The sequence below is a fragment of the Carcharodon carcharias genome, chromosome 16 (assembly GCF_017639515.1).
Source record: "Carcharodon carcharias isolate sCarCar2 chromosome 16, sCarCar2.pri, whole genome shotgun sequence".
Taxonomy (NCBI): domain Eukaryota; kingdom Metazoa; phylum Chordata; class Chondrichthyes; order Lamniformes; family Lamnidae; genus Carcharodon; species Carcharodon carcharias.
In genome coordinates, this window is record NC_054482.1 from 53712357 (window position 1) to 53731256 (window position 18900).

At 45.8% G+C, this 18900-nt stretch overlaps 1 protein-coding gene across 2 annotated transcripts in view; it reads left to right on the forward strand.

Moving 5' to 3' along the window:
- The first annotated feature begins 430 nt into the window (after positions 1 to 430).
- LOC121289262 (ubiquitin-conjugating enzyme E2 U-like) overlaps positions 431 to 18900 on the forward strand; it is a 704797-nt gene continuing 686327 nt past the window's right edge. For both annotated transcript variants that reach the window (XM_041208515.1, XM_041208516.1), the window contains exons 1-3: positions 431 to 512; positions 2958 to 3106; positions 4269 to 4350. In XM_041208515.1, coding sequence (XP_041064449.1) covers positions 3041 to 3106; positions 4269 to 4350 — 148 coding nt within the window. In that variant the 5' untranslated portion in view covers positions 431 to 512; positions 2958 to 3040. The remainder of the gene's footprint in view (positions 513 to 2957; positions 3107 to 4268; positions 4351 to 18900) is intronic.

Here is an 18900-nt window from a genome sequence, read left to right on the forward strand (position 1 = left end):
AGCTGGGTCGTTAAGTATATTCAAGGCTGAGATAGACAGATTTTTAATCAGTAAAGGAACCAAGGATTATGGGGAAAAGGCAGGAAAGTGGAGTTGAGGATTATCAGATCAGTCATGATCTCATTGAATGGCAGTGCAGACTCAATGGGCCAAATGGCCTACTTCTGATCCTACATTTTATGGTCTTATGGTGTTTACTATATCAAATCCTCAGGTTTTGGTAGCTCGGTGGGAGATTTTGCGTTGTGTTAATGATTTTTTTTGGATGAATTCCGAGCAAGGTTTAAATGGAGTTACAGTTATATGGGATTAGGCTCAATTCCAGATGTCCACAGACTTTCCCTGCAGTGATCGTGTGTGACCAGCAGAGGGGGGCCTTGCTTCCACCGGAAATACAATCTACTCGTTACCTAGCAACCGAGACAATACTTCCGGTTGCCAGACGTCGAATTTCAGACGAAAGTTCCCCAGAAATCAGCGATTGAGCGCCCGTGGATCAGCCCAGGATTAATGTATGTCTGCAAATATATTTAATGTGCTTAAATTTAATGTTTATTTTTTAAAAATAAATTTGCATTCGCTCCAAATAATCCTCTTCTACCTTGTCGTTCCTGAAGGAAGCCGATCTTTTAAAATATCGACCTTAAAGTTTTATTAAATGTTGATAAATCTGTTTTAAGATCCAAAAGACTGTGAACAAGCTGGACTGTAACTAGGAATAGAAATCCCCAAACCCCCCTTAAATATACCACCTAAATTCCCCTCAATATACTCCATTAAACCCCCCTCCATATACCCCCTCACCCTCCCCTTCAATATACCCCCTCACCCTCCCCTTCATTATACCCCCTCACCCCCCCTTCAATATACTCCCTCACCCCCCTTCAATACACCCCCTTACCCCCTTCAATACACACCCTCACCCCCTTCAATACACACCCTCACCCCCTTCAATACACCCCCAACCCCCCTTCAATACACCCCCAACCCCCCTTCAACCTTCAATATACCCCAACCCCCCTTCAATATACCCCCTTAAGCCCCCTTTCAATATACCCCTTAAGCCCCCTTTCAATATACCCCTTAAGCCCCCTTTCAATATACCCCCTTAAGCCTCATTCAATATACCCCTTTTCAATATACCCCCTTAAGCCCCCGTTCAATATACCCCCTTAAGCCCCCGTTCAATATACCCCCTTAAGCCCCCGTTCAATATATCCCCATAAGCCCCCGTTCAATATACCCCCTTAAGCCCCCGTTCAATGTACCCCCTTAAGCCCCCGTTCAATGTACCCCCTTAAGCCCCCGTTCAATGTACCCCCTTAAGCCCCCGTTCAATGTACCCCCTTAAGCCCCCGTTCAATGTACCCCCTTAAGCCCCCGTTCAATGTACCCCCTTAAGCCCCTGTTCAATATACCCCCTTAAGCCCCCTTTCAATATACCCCCTAAGCCCCCGTTCAATATATCCCCTTAAGCCCCCTTTCAATTTACCCCATTCAATATATCCCCTAAACCCACTTCAATATACCCTACATCCCCTCAATACTCCATCCAAGCCCCTCAAAACCCCATATGCCCTCCCCTCAATACCTCCTACACCCCCTCAATACCACTTAATCTGACCCTCATTACCGCTGCACTGCTTCAGTGCCCCTTGCACCCCCTATATACCTCAAGTCCACTCTTTGTACCCTTCATACCCACCCTCACTAGCCCCTATACCTACCCTCAGTTCCTTCTGCTCTTACCCCTGGTGCCCCTACACCTACCCTTAGCTCAATGACTCCCAACACCTACCCTCAGGGCACATACAGCCCGCTTAGCTCAATTCCCCCTACAACTACCATCAGTACCCCCTTCATCTACCCTCAGCTTAATGCCCCTTTCATCCACACTCTGCCCCCTACAACTGCCCTCAGCTCCATGTCTCTACATCTGTCCTTGGATGTGTCCCCCACATCATCTGTCAATACAATGTCCCTTACACCAATCCTCAGCTCAGTGATCCTTGCTCCCATCCTTTTGCCAGCTCAGAGTCTTCCCAAAGCACCTCATAACCAATTAACTATTTTTTGAAATGTGATCACTGTTATAATATAAACTTCCAATCAGGATGTTAAGTTATTAGTGGCATAAGCTTGTGTTATGTGTGTGATGCAAGACCTTGGAACTCATAGTTGAAGCTGGCTTTTGAATTTAATTGATAGAGACTTCTAAGATGGGAAGTGGAAACCAAAAAAAAATCTTTTAAATCATGAACTGATGTCAGCTTTTTCTTTTTGCTGCCAGATTAAAGGGTTTTTCGAGGGAACTTTCAAGTGTTGAAGGTTAGCAGGCCATAGGCCCACCAAGGATAGTCGTGCCAGTTCTACTCTATCCGGTTTCCCATCGTGTCGAGATGTGTTGAGCAGAGCTCATAAGGTGTTAAGTCAGGTTAGCAAGGAATGAAATCTCAGTAAGGAGTGATGTCTTGGTTTTGGAAACTTATTGGCAGTCAGCTTTATGGGTACTGGCCTGTGAACAAGCCATGCATTTGCCATGTCACCTGTGGGAGTTAGCTGAGAAAGGGGATAAATATAAAATGGTAAAAAAGGAATCTTACTCCAAAATACCCTTCAAAGTAAGAAATAAAATCAACCAAGTATTCACATCACACAGTATAATAGTATGTCAATTCAGATTGCATGATTCTTGTTCATCATCACACTGAAACAAGACGAGCTCTGAGTGCAAAGATATTAAACTGGATAATTTCCTAATATTAAGTAATCAAGTTTGCACAAAAGTTCAAAGGGAATTTTGCCACTTTATACAAAATCACCTTTCTCTCTCTTCCTCTTCCAAAATAACCAACTAGCAATATTGTTTTGTTTTCGATTTTAATTACATTTAATTTGTTTATGTAACTATTGTAAAATATTAAACAGTGCTTTCTGATTTGTTTGACACTACAAAGGTGGAGGAAGGATAACATGCCTTATTTTATACTGATGCGATTGAGAAGATTATTTTTTTGATGAGTCGTTATCCTGCAAGGCCATGCAATCTAAGACTTACTTATTACTGGAAAGAGAACATCTTCAACTTCAAGAAGCTAGACTCTATGTAAGTAAGTCTGAATAGTTTAATGTATTAGTTGACCTTCTATGACAGGAAATGTTGCACTTTCACACAATCTGCTTTGCATTATTTTCTTCCTCAAAATTGACACAAAATCTGGAGGTCAGAGTAAAATGATTTAACCCCTTTTTGACTGATCTCATCTGTCATTTTCCTACTGTTTGGGTTCCCACATTTTGTCAACTTGATCTCCTGGAGCATTGTTTGTGGACAAAAAGCTTTATTTTACTCTCCCAGTAACTGTTCTTGTTCAACTTCCAGTTTTGAATTATTTTTGGTACTCATTCTATCTTTTATTTTCTCTCTCTCATGGCTTATTTCATTGATGTTTCTGTACTTCTGTTTGTCTGCAATCTTGTCCCATTTCTTCCTTTCCTGATTCCTTAGGTCTTTCCTTCGCTCTTCACTGCCACTACTATCGACTCCCACCACCACCATTACTACCACCACCACCCACCCCCGCCAATCAATCATTCCCCCTTATACACATTCTCTTTGACTTTGTATCACCCCAGTCTGCTTCCCCACACAATCTTTCATAGTTGGATGATGAATGAGGTTAGTGAATTGTTTGGTTTTGTGCTGGTTGATATTTTTGAATTGGTTGCATTCAAATAAATAAAAATTCTTGAGCCATTCGATGCAATATGGAAATAATTGCTTGGCTCAGTGAAATGTAAGTCGGTGAGCATTCTATGTATGAAATTTCAGCTTTCTCCCATCTAAACCACAGAACTCATTTTCCTATGTTTTATGGAAATGGACTGAACCCAAAATGTTTAAAATATAGATGTACTAATGCATAAATTTTTCTGATAAACAGGAATTTAGATTTAACTGATAAACAGGAATTTCGAGGCTTACAAGGACACTTTTTCTGATTTTCCTAAAGACAGTGATTCGTGCTGAGGTACAGTAATGTGGGTGACAACTGCTCTCCAGCACCTTTTCGGGTGAGTCAGGAAAGTATCGGCAGATTCTTTTTCCATGGAAGGTAAACTGAGCCTAAATGTCCTCACTCACCATTCAAGCAGGTCACTGGATGTTGAGTGGAAACTGCAGTTGAAAGGAGGGCATCCAATTAAATGTGTGTCTTTGAAGGCACTCAGGCACTTTAATAATACAATATACTTCTATTCAACTGTAGGGCATTACCGTGTCCCCAGTCAGAGAGGATCTGTTAGAGTGGGTGGCCACAGTTCAGGGATTGAAAGATTCCCTCTGGGAAGGTAAGCGATAAACTAAACCACAATAAATCTTTTATTTATATCTGCGAATTCATATATAGTGGAGAACAAAAATTGTAATGTTTTCTACATCAGATGTTGTCAATTATTAATTTAAAATGAAAAGTCCACAATAAAAGGCCTGGATGTCTGTTTCAGATCTTCTGCTGTTTCATAATTACTCGGTATTTCTTCCTGTCTGTGCAGAGTTTTCAGTTCTAATAAATCTGAGCTTTTCACATCCTCTGTTTCTTTTTCTTGTAATTGATAAATGAGATGGTAAATTTACTCGGCATCATTTTGGACCTAAATGGCTGACAGATGGGGTTGAAATTGCAAAAGAAATTCCATTCTGAAAGAAACAATTTAACTATTAACTTTAAGTTTTTCTTTTCTTCTCCGCCGATGCTGCCAGACCTGCTGAGTTTTTCCAGGTAATTCTGTTTTTGTTTAGGATTTCTAGCATCCGCAGTTTTTTTTGTTTTTATTTAAGTTTTTATTGTTTTCTGCACAAATGATCATTCGTTTTACCATTTTTTTCTTTGTTTTTCTTTCATGTTTTTCTATCAGTTTTTCCCCTGTCCTCCTCTTGCCCTGAAGTCATTGACTTCTTGCTGGAGGATAGTTCCATAAGCAATGCTTATCACCTGCATAATCTTGCTGAGCCTGTTCTTCCATTATCTTGATGTCTCTTCCCTTACTCTCTCTCTCTCTCTTCCCTTGATCTCTCTCTCTCTCTTCCCTTACTCTCTCTCTTCCCTTACTCTCTCTCTCTCTCTTCCCTTTCTCTCTTTCTCTCTCTGTCTTCCCTTACTCTCTCTCTCTCTCTGTCTTCCCTTACTCTCTCTCTGTCTTCCCTTTCTCTCTCTCTCTGTCTTCCCTTACTCTCTCTCTCTGTCTTCTCTTACTCTCTCTCTGTCTTCCCTTACTCTCTCTCTCTGTCTTCCCTTACTCTCTCTCTCTCTGTCTTCCCTTACTCTCTCTCTCTGTCTTCCCTTAATCTCTCTCTCTCTCTCTCTCTCTCTCTTCCCTTTCTCTCTCTCTGTCTTCCCTTACTCTCTCTCTGACTCTCTCTCTGTCTTCCCTTAATCTCTGTCTCTCTCTCGGTCTTCCCTTACTCTCTCTCTCTGTCTTCCCTTACTCTCTCTCTGCCTTCCCTTACTCTCTCTCTCTCTCTGTCTTCCCTTACTCTCTCTCTCTCTCTCTGTCTTCCCTTACTCTCTCTCTCTCTCTGTCTTTCCTAACTCTCTCTCTCTCTCTGTCATCCCTTACTCTCTCTGTCTTCCCTTACTCTCTCTGTCTTCCCTTACTCTCTCTCTCTCTCTGTCTTCCCTTTCTCTCTCTCTCTCTGTCTTCCCTTACTCTCTCTGTCTTCCCTTACTCTCTCTCTCTCTCTGTCTTCCCTTGCTCTCTCTCTGTCTTCCCTTACTCTCTCTCTCTGTCTTCCCCTTACTCTCTCTCTCTCTTTCTGTCTTCCCTTACTCTCTCTCTCTCTGTCTTCCGTTACTCTCTCTCTCTCTCTCTCTCTCTCTCTTCCCTTACTCTCTCTCTCTCTCTCGGTTTTCCCTTATCCTCTCTCTCTGTCTTCCCTTACTCTCTCTTTCTCTGTCTTCCATTACTCTCTCTCTCTCTCTGTCTTCCCTTACTCTCTCTCTCTCTCTGTCTTCCCTTACTCTCTCTCTCTCTCTGTCTTCCTTAACTCTCTCTCTCTCTCTGTCTTCCCTTAATCTCTCTCTCTCTGTCTTTCCTTACTCTCTCTCGCTCTGTCTTCCCTTACTCTCTCTCTGTCTTCCCTTACTCTCTCTCTGTCTTCCCTTTCTCTCTCTCTCTCTCTCTGTCTTCCCTTACGTCCTCTCTATCTCTGTCTTCCTTTTCTCTCTCTCTCTCTCTCTCTCTGTCTTCCCTTACTCTCTCTCACTCTCTGTCTTCCCTTACTCTCTCTCACTCTCTGTCTTCCCTTACTCTCTCTCACTCTCTGTCTTCCCTTACTCTCTCTCACTCTCTGTCTTCCCTTACTCTCTCTCTGTCTTCCCTTACTCTCTCTCTGTCTTCCCTTACTCTCTCTCTGTCTTCCCTTACTCTCTCTCTGTCTTCCCTTACTCTCTCTCTGTCTTCCCTTACTCTCTCTCTCTCTGTCTTCCCTTACTCTCTCTCTCTCTGTCTTCCCTTACTCTCTCTCTCTCTGTCTTCCCTTACTCTCTCTCTCTCTCTGTCTTCCCTTACTCTCTCTCTCTGTCTTCCCTTACTCTCTCTCTCTGTCTTCCCTTACTCTCTCTCTCTCTGTCTTCCCTTACTCTCTCTCTCTGTCTTCCCTTTCTCTCTCTCTCTGTCTTCCCTTTCACTCTCTCTCTCTCTCTCTCTCTGTCTTCCCTTTCTCTCTCTCTCTCTCTCTGTCTTCCCTTTCTCACTCTCTCTCTCTCTGTCTTCCCTTTCTCTCTCTCTCTCTCTCTCTCTCTTCCCTTACTCTCTCTCTCTGTCATCCCTTACTCTCTCTCTCTGTCTTCCCTTACTCTCTCTCTCTCTCTCTGTCTTCCCTTACTCTCTCTCTCTCTGTCTTCCCTTACTCTCTCTCTCTCTGTCTTCCCTTACTCTCTCTCTCTCTGTCTTCCCTTACTCTCTCTCTCTGTCTTCCCTTACTCTCTCTCTCTCTCTCTTCCCTTACTCTCTCTCTCTCTCTCTGTCTTCCCTTTCTCTCTCTCTCTCTCTCTCTGTCTTCCCTTACTCTCTGTCTCTCTCTCGCTCTTCCCTTACTCTCTCTCTCTGTCTTTCATTACTCTCTCTCTCTCTGTCTTCCCTTACTCTCTCTCTGTCTTCCCTTACTCTCTCCCTGTCTTCCCTCTCTCTCTCTCTCTTCCCTTACTCTCTCCCTCTCTCTCTCTCTGTCTTCCCTTACTCTCTCTCTCTCTGTCTTCCCTTACTCTCTCTCTCTCTCTCTGTCTTCCTTTACTCTCTCTCTCTCTCTCTGTCTTCCTTTACTCTCTCTCTCTCTCTCTGTCTTCCCTTACACTCTCTCTCTCTCTCTGTCTTCCCTTACACTCTCTCTCTCTCTCTGTCTTTCCTTACTCTCTCTCTATCTTCCCTTACTCTCTCTCTGTCTTCCCTTACGCTCTCCCTGTCTTCCCTCTCTCTCTCTCTCTCTCTCTCTTCCCTTACTCTCTCTCTCTCTCTCCCTCTGTCTTCCCTTACTCTCTCTCTCTATCTCTGTCTTCCCTTACTCCCTCTCTCTCTCTCTCTCTGTCTTCCCTTACTCTCTCTCGCTCTCTCTCTCTGTCTTCCTTTATTCTCCCCCTCTCTCTGTCTTCCCTTACTCTCTCTCTCTCTCTCTGTCTTCCCTTACTCTCTCTCTCTCCATGTCTTCCCTTACTCTCTCTGTGTCTTCCCTTACTCTCTCTGTGTCTTCCCTTACTCTCTCCCTGTCTTCCCTTTCTCTCGCTCTCTCTGTCTTCCCTTACTCTCTCTCTCTGTCTTCCCTTTCTCTCTCTCTCTCTCTCTCTCTGTCTTCCCTGACTCCCTCTCTCTCTCTCTCTGTCTTCCCTTACTCTCTCTATCTCTCTGCCTTCCCTTACTCTCTCTCTGTCTTCCCTTACTCTCTCTCTCTGTCTTCCCCTTACTCTCTATCTCTCTTTCTGTCTTCCCTTACTCTCTCTCTCTTTCTGTCTTCCCTTACTCTCTCTCTCTCTCCCTGTCTTCCCTTACTCTCTCTCTCTCTCCCTGTCTTTCCTAACTCTCTCTCTCTCTCTGTCTTTCCTAACTCTCTCTCTCTCTCTGTCTTTCCTAACTCTCTCTCTCTCTCTCTGTCTTCCCTTACTCTCTCTCTCTGTCGTCCCTTACTCTCTCTCTGTCTTCCCTTTCTCTCTCTCTCTCTGTCTTCCCTTACTCTATCTGTCTTCCCTTACTCTCTCTCTCTCTCTGTCTTCCCTTGCTCTCTCTCTGTCTTCCCTTACTCTCTCTCTCTCTCTCTCTCTTCCCTTACTCTCTCTCTCTCTCTCGGTCTTCCCTTATCCTCTCTCTCTGTCTTCCCTTACTCTCTCTCTCTCTCTGTCTTCCCTTACTCTCTCTCTCTCTGTCTTCCCTTACTCTCTCTCTCTCTGTCTTCCCTTACTCTCTCTCTCTCTCTGTCTTTCCTTACTCTCTCTCTCTCTGTCTTTCCTTACTCTCTCTCGCTCTGTCTTCCCTTACACTCTCTCTGTCTTCCCTTACTCTCTCTCTGTCTTCCCTTACTCTCTCTCTGTCTTCCCTTACTCTCTCTCTGTCTTCCCTTTCTCTCTCTCTCTCTCTGTCTTCCCTTACTTCCTCTCTATCTCTGTCTTCCTTATCTCTCTCTCTCTCTCTGTCTTCCCTTACTCTCTCTCACTCTCTGTCTTCCCTTACTCTCTCTCACTCTCTGTCTTCCCTTACTCTCTCTCACTCTCTGTCTTCCCTTACTCTCTCTCACTCTCTGTCTTCCCTTACTCTCTCTCACTCTCTGTCTTCCCTTACTCTCTCTCACTCTCTGTCTTCCCTTACTCTCTCTCTCTCTGTCTTCCCTTACTCTCTCTCTCTCTGTCTTCCCTTACTCTCTCTCTCTCTCTGTCTTCCCTTACTCTCTCTCTCTCTGTCTTCCCTAACTCTCTCTCTTTGTCTTCCCTTTCACTCTCTCTCTGTCTGTCTTCCCTTTCTCTCTCTCTCTCTGTCTTCCCTTTCTCACTCTCTCTCTCTCTCTGTCTTCCCTTTCTCTCTCTCTCTCTGTCTTCCCTTTCTTTCTCTCTCTCTCTGTCTTCCCTTACTCTCTCTCTCTCTCTGTCATCCCTTACTCTCTCTCTATCTTCCCTTTCTCTCTCTCTCTCTCTCTCTGTCTTCCCTTACTCTCTCTCTCACTCTGTCTTCCCTTATTCTCTCTCTCTCTCTCTTCCCTTACTCTCTCTCTCTCTCTCTCTCTCTCTCTCTGTCTTCCCTTTCTCTCTCTCTCTCTCTCTCTGTCTTCCCTTACTCTCTGTCTCTCTCTCAGTCTTCCCTTACTCTCTCTCTCTGTCTTCCCTTACTCTCTCTCTCTCTCTCTCTCTGTCTTCCCTTACACTCTCTCTTTCTCTCTCTCTGTCTTTCATTACTCTCTCTCTCTCTGTCTTTCATTACTCTCTCCCTCTCTGTCTTCCCTTACTCTCTCCCTGTCTTCCCTCTCTCTCTCTCTCTCTTCCCTTACTCTCTCTCTCTCTCTCTCTCTCTCTGTCTTCCCTTACTCTCTCTCTCTCTCTGTCTTCCTTTACTCTCTCTCTCTCTCTCTCTCTCTGTCTTCCCTTACACTCTCTCTCTCTCTCTGTCTTTCCTTACTCTCTCTCTGTCTTCCCTTACTCTCTCTCTGTCTTCCCTTACTCTCTCCCTGTCTTCCCTCTCTCTCTCTCTCTCTCTCTCTCTCTCTCTCTCTCTCTTCCCTTACTCTCTCTCTCTCTCTCTCTCTCTCTCTCTCTCTTCCCTTACTCTCTCTCTCTATCTCTGTAGTCCTTTACTCTCTCTCTCTCTCTCTCTGTCTTCCCTTACTCTCTCTCGCTCTCTCTCTCTGTCTTCCTTTATTCTCTCCCTATCTCTGTCTTCCCTTACTCTCTCTCTCTCTCTCTGTGTCTTCCCTTACTCTCTCTGTGTCTTCCCTTACTCTCTCTGTGTCTTCCCTTACTCTCTCTGTGTCTTCCCTTACTCTCTCTGTGTCTTCCCTTACTCTCTCTGTGTCTTCCCTTACTCTCTCCCTGTCTTCCCTTTCTCTCGCTCTCTCTGTCTTCCCTTACTCTCTCTCTCTGCATTCCCTTACTCTCTCTCTCTGCATTCCCTTACTCTCTCTCTCTTCTCTTACTCTCTCTCTCTGTCTTCCCCTTACTCTCTATCTCTCTTTCTGTCTTCCCTTACTCTCTCTCTCTCTTTCTGTCTTCCCTTACTCTCTCTCTCTCTTTCTGTCTTCCCTTAGTCTCTCTCTCTCTCTCTCTCTCTCTCTCTCTGTCTTCCCTTACTCTCACTCTCTGTCTTCCCTTACTCTCTCTCTCGCTCTGTCTTCCCTTACACTCTCTCTCTCTCTCTCTGTCTTCCCTTACACTCTCTCTCTCTCTCTCTGTCTTCCCTTACTCTCTCTCTCTCTCTCTCTGTCTTCCCTTACTCTCTCTCTCTGTCTTCCCTTACTCTCTCTCTCTCTCTGTCTTCACTTACTCTCTCTCTCTCTCTCTGTCTTCCTTTACTCTCTCTCTCTCTCTCTCTGTCTTCCCTTACTCTCTCTCTCTGTCTTCCCTTACTCTCTCTCTCTCTGTCTTCCCTTACTCTCTCTCTCTCTCTGTCTTCCCTTTCTCTCTCTCTCTCTTTGTCTTCCCTTTCTCTCTCTCTCTCTGTCTTCCCTTACTCTCTCTCTCTCTGTCTTCCCTTTCTCTCTCTCTCTCTGTCTTCCCTTTTTCACTCTCTCTCTCTGTCTTCCCTTACTCTCTCTCTCTCTCTGTCTTCCCTTACTCTCTCTCTGTCTTCCCTTACTCTCTCTCTCTCTCTGTCTTCCCTCACTCTCTCTCTCTTTCTGTCTTCCCTTACTCTCTCTCGCTGTCTTCCCTTACTCTCTCTCTGTCTTCCTTTACTCTCTCTCTCTCTTTGTCTTCCCTTTCTCTCTCTCTCTCTGTCTTCCCTTACTCTCTCTCTCTCTGTCATCCCTTACTCTCTCCTTCTCTGTCTTCCCTTACTCTCTCTCTCTCTCTGTCTTCCCTTACTCTCTCTCTCTCTCTCTGTCTTCCCTTACTCTCTCTCTCTTTCTCTGTCTTCCCTTTCTCTCTCTTTCTCTGTCTTCCCTTAATCTCTCTCTCTCTCTGCCTTCCCTTTCTCTCTTTCTCTGTATTCCCTTACTCTCTCTCTCTGTCTTCCTTTACTCTCTCTCTCTCTCTCTCTCTCTCTCTGTCTTCCCTTACTCTCTCTTTCTCTGTCTTCCCTTACTCACTCTCTAGCTCTGTCTTCCTTTTCTCTCTCTCTCTCTCTCTCTGTCTTCCCTTACTCTCTCTCTCTCTCTGTCTTCCCTTTCTCTCTCTCTCTCTCCCTCTGTCTTCCCTTTTTCTCTCTCTCTCTCTCTCTCTCTGTCTTCCCTTACACTCTCTCTCTCTCTATCTTCCCCTTACTCTCTCTCTCTCTGTCTTCCCTTACTCTCTCTCTCTGTCTTCCCTTACTCTCTCTCTCTGTCTTCCCTTCCTCTCTCTCTCTGTCTTCCCTCTCTCTCTCTGTCTTCCCTTCCTCTCTCTCTCTCTGTCTTCCCTTCCTCTCTCTCTCTCTGTCTTCCCTTACTCTCTCTCTCTCTCTGTCTTCCCTTACTCTCTCTCTCTGTCTTCCCTTACTCTCTCTCTCTTTCACTGTCTTCCCTTACTCTCTCTCTCTCTCTCTGTCTTCCCTTTCTCTCTTTCTCTGTATTCCCTTACTCTCTCTCTCTCTCTGTCTTCCTTTACTCTCTCTCTCTCTCTCTCTCTGTCTTCCCTTACTCTCTCTCTCTGTCTTCCCTTACTCTCTCTATCTCTGTCTTCCTTTTCTCTCTCTCTCTCTCTCTCTCTGTCTTCCCTTACTCTCTCTCTCTCTCTGTCTTCCCTTTCTCTCTCTCTCTCTCTCTCTCTGTCTTCCCTTTTTCTCTCTCTCTCTCTGTCTTCCCTTACTCTCTCTCTCTCTGTCTTCCCCTTACTCACTCTCTCTCTCTGTCTTCCCTTACTCTCTCTCTCTCTCTGTCTTCCCTTTCTCTCTCTCTCTGTCTTCCCTTTCTCTCTCTCTCTCTGTCTTCCCTTACTCTCTCTCTGTCTTCCCTTTCTCTCTCTCTCTCTCTCTCTCTGTCTTCCCTTTCTCTCTCTCTCTCTCTCTGTCTTCCCTTTCTCTCTCTCTCTCTCTGTCTTCCCTTTCTCTCTCTCTCTATCTGTCTTCCCTTTCTCTCTCTCTCTATCTGTCTTCCCTTTCTCTCTGTCTCTCTGTCTTCCCTTACTCTCTCTCTCTCTCTGTCTTCCCTTACTATCTCTCCCTGTCTTCCCTTACTCTCTCCCTCTCTCTCTCTCTGTCTTTCCTTACTCTCTCTCTCTGTCTTCCCTTACTCTCTCTCTCTCTCTCTCTCTCGGTCTTCCCTTATTCTCTCTCTCTCTGTCTTCCCCTTACTCTCTATCTCTCTTTCTGTCTTCCCTTACTCTCTCTCTCTCTTTCTGTCTTCCCTTACTCTCTCTCTCTTTCTGTCTTCCCTTAGTCTCTCTCTCTCTCTCTCTCTCTCTGTCTTCCCTTACTCTCACTCTGTCTCCCCTTACTCTCTCTCTCTCTCTGTCTTCCCTTACACTCTCTCTCTCTCTCTGTCTTCCCTTACTCTCTCTCTCTCTCTCTGTCTTCCCTTACTCTCTCTCTCTCTCTCTGTCTTCACTTACTGTCTCTCTCTCTCTTTCTTCCTTTACTCTCTCTCTCTCTCTCTCTCTCTGTCTTCCCTTACTCTCTCTGTCTCTGTCTTCCCTTACTCTCTCTCTATCTCTGTCTTCCTTTTCTCTCTCTCTCTCTCTCTCTGTCTTCCCTTACTCTCTCTCTCTCTGTCTTCCCTTTCTCTCTCTCTCTATCTGTCTTCCCTTTTTCTCTCTCTCTCTCTCTGTCTTCCCTTACTCTCTCTCTCTCTGTCTTCCCTTACTCTCTCTCTGTCTTCCCTTACTCACTCTCTCTCTCTGTCTTCCCTTACTCTCTCTCTCTTTCTGTCTTCCCTTACTCTCTCTCTCTGTCTTCCCTTACTCTCTCTCTCTGTCTTCCCTTACTCTCTCTCTGTCTTCCTTTACTCTCTCTCTCTCTTTGTCTTCCCTTTCTCTCTCTCTCTCTGTCTTCCCTTACTCTCTCTCTCTCCATCTTCCCTTACTCTCTCCTTCTCTCTGTCTTCCCTTACTCTCTCCTTCTCTCTGTCTTCCCTTACTCTCTCTCTCTCTGTCTTCCCTTACTCTCTCTCTGTCTTCCCTTACTCTCTCTCTCTCTGTCTTCCCTCACTCTCTCTCTCTTTCTGTCTTCCCTTACTCTCTCTCTCTCTCTGTCTTCCCTTACTCTCTCTCTCTCTCTCTGTCTTCCCTTACTCTCTCTCTCTTTCTCTGTCTTCCCTTTCTCTCTCTTTCTCTGTCTTCCCTTAATCTCTCTCTCTCTCTCTGTCTTCCCTTTCTCTCTTTCTCTGTATTCCCTTACTCTCTCTCTCTCTCTGTCTTCCTTTACTCTCTCTCTCTCTCTCTCTCTCTCTGTCTTCCCTTACTCTCTCTCTCTCTGTCTTCCCTTACTCACTCTCTATCTCTGTCTTCCTTTTCTCTCTCTCTCTCTCTCTCTGTCTTCCCTTACTCTCTCTCTCTCTGTCTTCCCTTTCTCTCTCTCTCTCTCTCTCTCTGTCTTCCCTTTTTCTCTCTCTCTCTCTCTCTCTCTCTGTCTTCCCTTACTCTCTCTCTCTCTCTATCTTCCCCTTACTCTCTCTCTCTCTCTGTCTTCCCTTTCTCTCTCTCTCTGTCTTCCCTTTCTCTCTCTCTCTCTGTCTTCCCTTACTCTCTCTCTCTGTCTTCCCTTTCTCTCTCTCTCTCTGTCTTCCCTTTCTCTCTTTCTCTCTCTCTGTCTTCCCTTTCTCTCTCTCTCTCTCTGTCTTCCCTTTCTCTCTCTCTCTCTCTGTCTTCCCTTTCTCTCTCTCTCTCTCTGTCTTCCCTTTCTCTCTCTCTCTCTGTCTTCCCTTACTCTCTGTCTCTCTCTGTCTTCCCTTACTCTCTGTCTCTCTGTCTTCCCTTACTCTCTCTCTCTCTGTCTTCCCTTACTCTCTCTCTCTCTCTCTGTCTTCCCTTACTCTCTCTCTCTGTCTTCCCTTACTCTCTCCCTCTCTCTCTCTCTGTCTTTCCTTACTCTCTCTCTCTGTCTTCCCTTACTCTCTCTCTCTCTCTCTCTCTCTCTGTCTTCCCTTACTCTCTGTCTCTCTCTCGGTCTTCCCTTACTCTCTCTCTCGGTCTTCCCTTACTCTCTCTCTCTCTGTCTTCCCTTACTCTCTCTCTCTCTGTCTTTCCTTACTCTCTCTCTCTCTCTCTCTGTCTTTCCTTACTCTCTCTCTCTCTGTCTTCCCTTTCTCTCTCTCTCTCTCTCTCTGTCTTCCCTTTCTCTCTCTATCTCTCTCTCTCTCTCTCTGTCTTCCCTTACTCTCTCTCTCTCTCTCTCTCTGTCTTCCCTTGCTCTCTCTGTCTTCCCTTACTCTCTCTCTCTCTCTGTCTTCCCTTACTCTCTCTCTGTCTTCCCTTACTCTCTCTCTCTCTGTCTTCCCTTACTCTCTCTCTCTCTGTCTTCCCTTACTCTCTCTCTCTGTCTTCCCTTCCTCTCTCTCTCTGTCTTCCCTCTCTCTCTCTCTCTCTGTCTTCCCTCTCTCTCTCTCTCTCTGTCTTCCCTTCCTCTCTCTCTCTCTGTCTTCCCTTACTCTCTCTCTCTCTCTGTCTTCCCTTACTCTCTCTCTCTCTGTCTTCCCTTACTCTCTCTCTCTTTCACTGTCTTCCCTTACTCTCTCTCTCTCTCTGTCTTCCCTTTCTCTCTTTCTCTGTATTCCCTTACTCTCTCTCTCTCTCTGTCTTCCTTTACTCTCTCTCTCTCTCTCTCTCTGTCTTCCCTTACTCTCTCTCTCTCTGTCTTCCCTTACTCTCTCTCTATCTCTGTCTTCCTTTTCTCTCTCTCTCTCTCTCTCTGTCTTCCCTTACTCTCTCTCTCTCTCTGTCTTCCCTTTCTCTCTCTCTCTCTCTCTCTGTCTTCCCTTTTTCTCTCTCTCTCTCTGTCTTCCCTTACTCTCTCTCTCTCTGTCTTCCCCTTACTCACTCTCTCTCTCTGTCTTCCCTTACTCTCTCTCTCTCTCTGTCTTCCCTTTCTCTCTCTCTCTGTCTTCCCTTTCTCTCTCTCTCTCTGTCTTCCCTTACTCTCTCTCTCTGTCTTCCCTTTCTCTCTCTCTCTCTCTCTCTGTATTCCCTTTCTCTCTCTCTCTATCTGTCTTCCCTTTCTCTCTCTCTCTCTCTGTCTTCCCTTACTCTCTGTCTCTCTGTCTTCCCTTACTCTCTCTCTCTCTCTGTCTTCCCTTACTATCTCTCCCTGTCTTCCCTTACTCTCTCCCTCTCTCTCTCTCTGTCTTTCCTTACTCTCTCTCTCTGTCTTCCCTTACTCTCTCTCTCTCTCTCGCTCTCGGTCTTCCCTTACTCTCTCTCTCGGTCTTCCCTTACTCTCTCTCTCTCTGTCTTTCCTTACTCTCTCTCTCTCTCTCTGTCTTTCCTTACTCTCTCTCTCTCTCTCTGTCTTTCCTTACTCTCTCTCTCTCTCTCTGTCTTCCCTTACTTTCTCTATCTGTCTTCCCTTTCTCTCTCTCTCTCTCTCTGTCTTCCCTTTCTCTCGCTCTCTCTGTCTTCCCTTACTCTCTCCCTCTGTCTTCCCTTTCTCTCTCTCTCTCTCTGTCTTCCCTGACTCCCTCTCTCTCTCTCTGTCTTTCCTTACTCTCTCTACCTCTCTGCATTCCCTTACTCTCTCTCTGTCTTCCCTTACTCTCTCTCTCTGTCTTCCCCTTACTCTCTATCTCTCTTTCTGTCTTCCCTTACTCTCTCTCTCTCTTTCTGTCTTCCCTTACTCTCTCTCTCTTTCTGTCTTCCCTTAGTCTCTCTCTCTCTCTCTCTCTCTCTGTCTTCCCTTACTCTCACTCTGTCTCCCCTTACTCTCTCTCTCTCTCTGTCTTCCCTTACACTCTCTCTCTCTCTGTCTTCCCTTACTCTCTCTCTCTCTCTCTCTCTCTCTCTGTCTTCCCTTACTCTCTCTCTCTCTCTCTCTGTCTTCCCTTACTCTCTCTCTCTCTCTCTGTCGTCACTTACTGTCTCTCTCTCTCTGTCTTCCTTTACTCTCTCTCTCTCTCTCTCTCTCTGTCTTCCCTTACTCTCTCTGTCTCTGTCTTCCCTTACTCTCTCTCTATCTCTGTCTTCCTTTTCTCTCTCTCTCTCTCTCTCTGTCTTCCCTTACTCTCTCTCTCTCTGTCTTCCCTTTCTCTCTCTCTCTATCTGTCTTCCCTTTTTCTCTCTCTCTCTCTCTGTCTTCCCTTACTCTCTCTCTCTCTCTGTCTTCCCTTACTCTCTCTCTCTCTCTGTCTTCCCTTACTCTCTCTCTCTCTGTCTTCCCTTACTCTCTCTCTCTTTCTGTCTTCCCTTACTCTCTCTCTCTGTCTTCCCTTACTCTCTCTCTGTCTTCCTTTACTCTCTCTCTCTCTTTGTCTTCCCTTTCTCTCTCTCTCTCTCTGTCTTCCCTTACTCTCTCTCTCTCTGTCTTCCCTTACTCTCTCCTTCTCTCTGTCTTCCCTTACTCTCTCCTTCTCTCTGTCTTCCCTTACTCTCTCTCTCTGTCTTCCCTTACTCTCTCTCTCTGTCTTCCCTTACTCTCTCTCTCTCTGTCTTCCCTTACTCCCTCTCTCTCTGTCTTCCCTTACTCTCTCTCTCTCTGTCTTCCCTTACTCTCTCTCTCTCTGTCTTCCCTTACTCTCTCTCTCTTTCTCTGTCTTCCCTTACTCTCTCTCTCTCTCTGTCTTCCCTTACTCTCTCTCTCTTTCTCTGTCTTCCCTTACTCTCTCTCTTTCTCTGTCTTCCCTTACTCTCTCTCTCTCTCTCTGTCTTCCCTTTCTCTCTTTCTCTGTATTCCCTTACTCTCTCTCTCTCTCTCTGTCTTCCTTTACTCTCTCTCTCTCTGTCGTCCCTTACTCTCTCTCTATCTCTGTCTTCCTTTTCTCTCTCTCTCTCTCTCTGTCTTCCCTTACTCTCTCTCTCTCTCTGTCTTCCCTTTTTCTCTCTCTCTCTCTCTCTCTCTTCCCTTACTCTCTCTCTCTCTGTCTTCCCCTTACTCTCTCTCTCTCTGTCTTCCCTTACTGTCTCTCTCTCTCTGTCTTCCCTTTCTCTCTCTCTCTGTCTTCCCTTTCTCTCTCTCTCTCTGTCTTCCCTTACTCTCTCTCTCTGTCTTCCCTTTCTCTCTCTCTCTCTGTCTTCCCTTTCTCTCTCTCTCTCTCTCTGTCTTCCCTTTCTCTCTCTCTCTCTCTCTCCGTCTTCCCTTTCTCTCTCTCTCTATCTGTCTTCCCTTTCTCTCTCTCTCTCTGTCTTCCCTTACTCTCTCTCTCTCTCTGTCTTCCCTTACTCTCTCTCTCTCTCTGTCTTCCCTTACTCTCTCTCTCTGTCTTCCCTTACTCTCTCCCTCTCTCTCTCTCTGTCTTTCCTTACTCTCTCTCTCTGTCCTCCCTTACTCTCTCTCTCTCTCTCTCTGTCTTCCCTTATCCTCTGTCTCTCTCTCGGTCTTCCCTTACTCTCTCTCTCGGTCTTCCCTTACTCTCTCTCTCTGTCTTCCCTTACTCTCTCGCTCTCTGTCTTTCCTTACTCTCTCTCTCTCTCTGTCTTTCCTTACTCTCTCTCTCTCTCTCTCTGTCTTCCCTTACTTTCTCTCTCTGTCTTCCCTTTCTCTGTCTTCCCTTTCCCTCTCTCTCTCTCTGTCTTCCCTTACTCTCTCTCTCTCTCTCTCTGTCTTCCCTTGCTCTCTCTCTGTCTTCCCTTTCTCTCTCTCTCTATCTGTCTTCCCTTCTCTCTCTCTCTATCTGTCTTCCCTTCTCTCTCTCTCTATCTGTCTTCCCTTCTCTCTCTCTCTATCTGTCTTCCCTTCTCTCTCTCTCTCTCTGTCTTCCCTTACTCTCTGTCTCTCTGTCTTCCCTTACTCTCTCTCTCTTTGTCTTCCCTTACTCTCTCTCTCTCTCTGTCTTCCCTTACTCTCTCTCTGTGTTCCCTTACTCTCTCCCTCTCTCTCTCTCTGTCTTTCCTTACTCTCTCTCTCTGTCTTCCCTTACTCTCTCTCTCTCTCTCTCTCTGTCTTCCCATACTCTCTCTCTCTCTCTCTCGGTCTTCCCTTACTCTCTCTCTCGGTCTTCCCTTACTCTCTCTCTCTCTGTCTTCCCTTACTCTCTCTCTCTCTGTCTTCCCTTACTCTCTCTCTCTCTCTGTCTTCCCTTACTCTCTCTCTCTCTGTCTTCCCTTACACTCTCTCTCTTTCTCTGTCTTCCCTTACTCTCTCTCTCTCTCTCTCTGTCTTCCCTTACTCTCTCTCTCTCTCTGTCTTCCCTTTCTCTCTTTCTCTGTATTCCCTTACTCTCTCTCTCTCTCTCTGTCTTCCTTTACTCTCTCTCTCTCTCTCTCTCTCTGTCTTCCCTTACTCTCTCTCTCTCTGTCTTCCCTTACTCTCTCTCTATCTCTGTCTTCCTTTTCTCTCTCTCTCTCTCTCTCTGTCTTCCCTTACTCTCTCTCTCTGTCTTCCCTTTCTCTCTCTCTCTCTCTCTCTGTCTTCCCTTTTTCTCTCTCTCTCTCTCTGTCTTCCCTTAGTCTCTCTCTCTGTCTTCCCCTTACTCTCTCTCTCTCTCTGTCTTCCCTTACTCTCTCTCTCTCTCTGTCTTCCCTTACTCTCTCTCTCTCTCTGTCTTCCCTTTCTCTCTCTCTCTGTCTTCCCTTTCTCTCTCTCTCTGTCTTCCCTTTCTCTCTCTCTCTCTGTCTTCCCTTTCTCTCTCTCTCTCTCTGTCTTCCCTTTCTC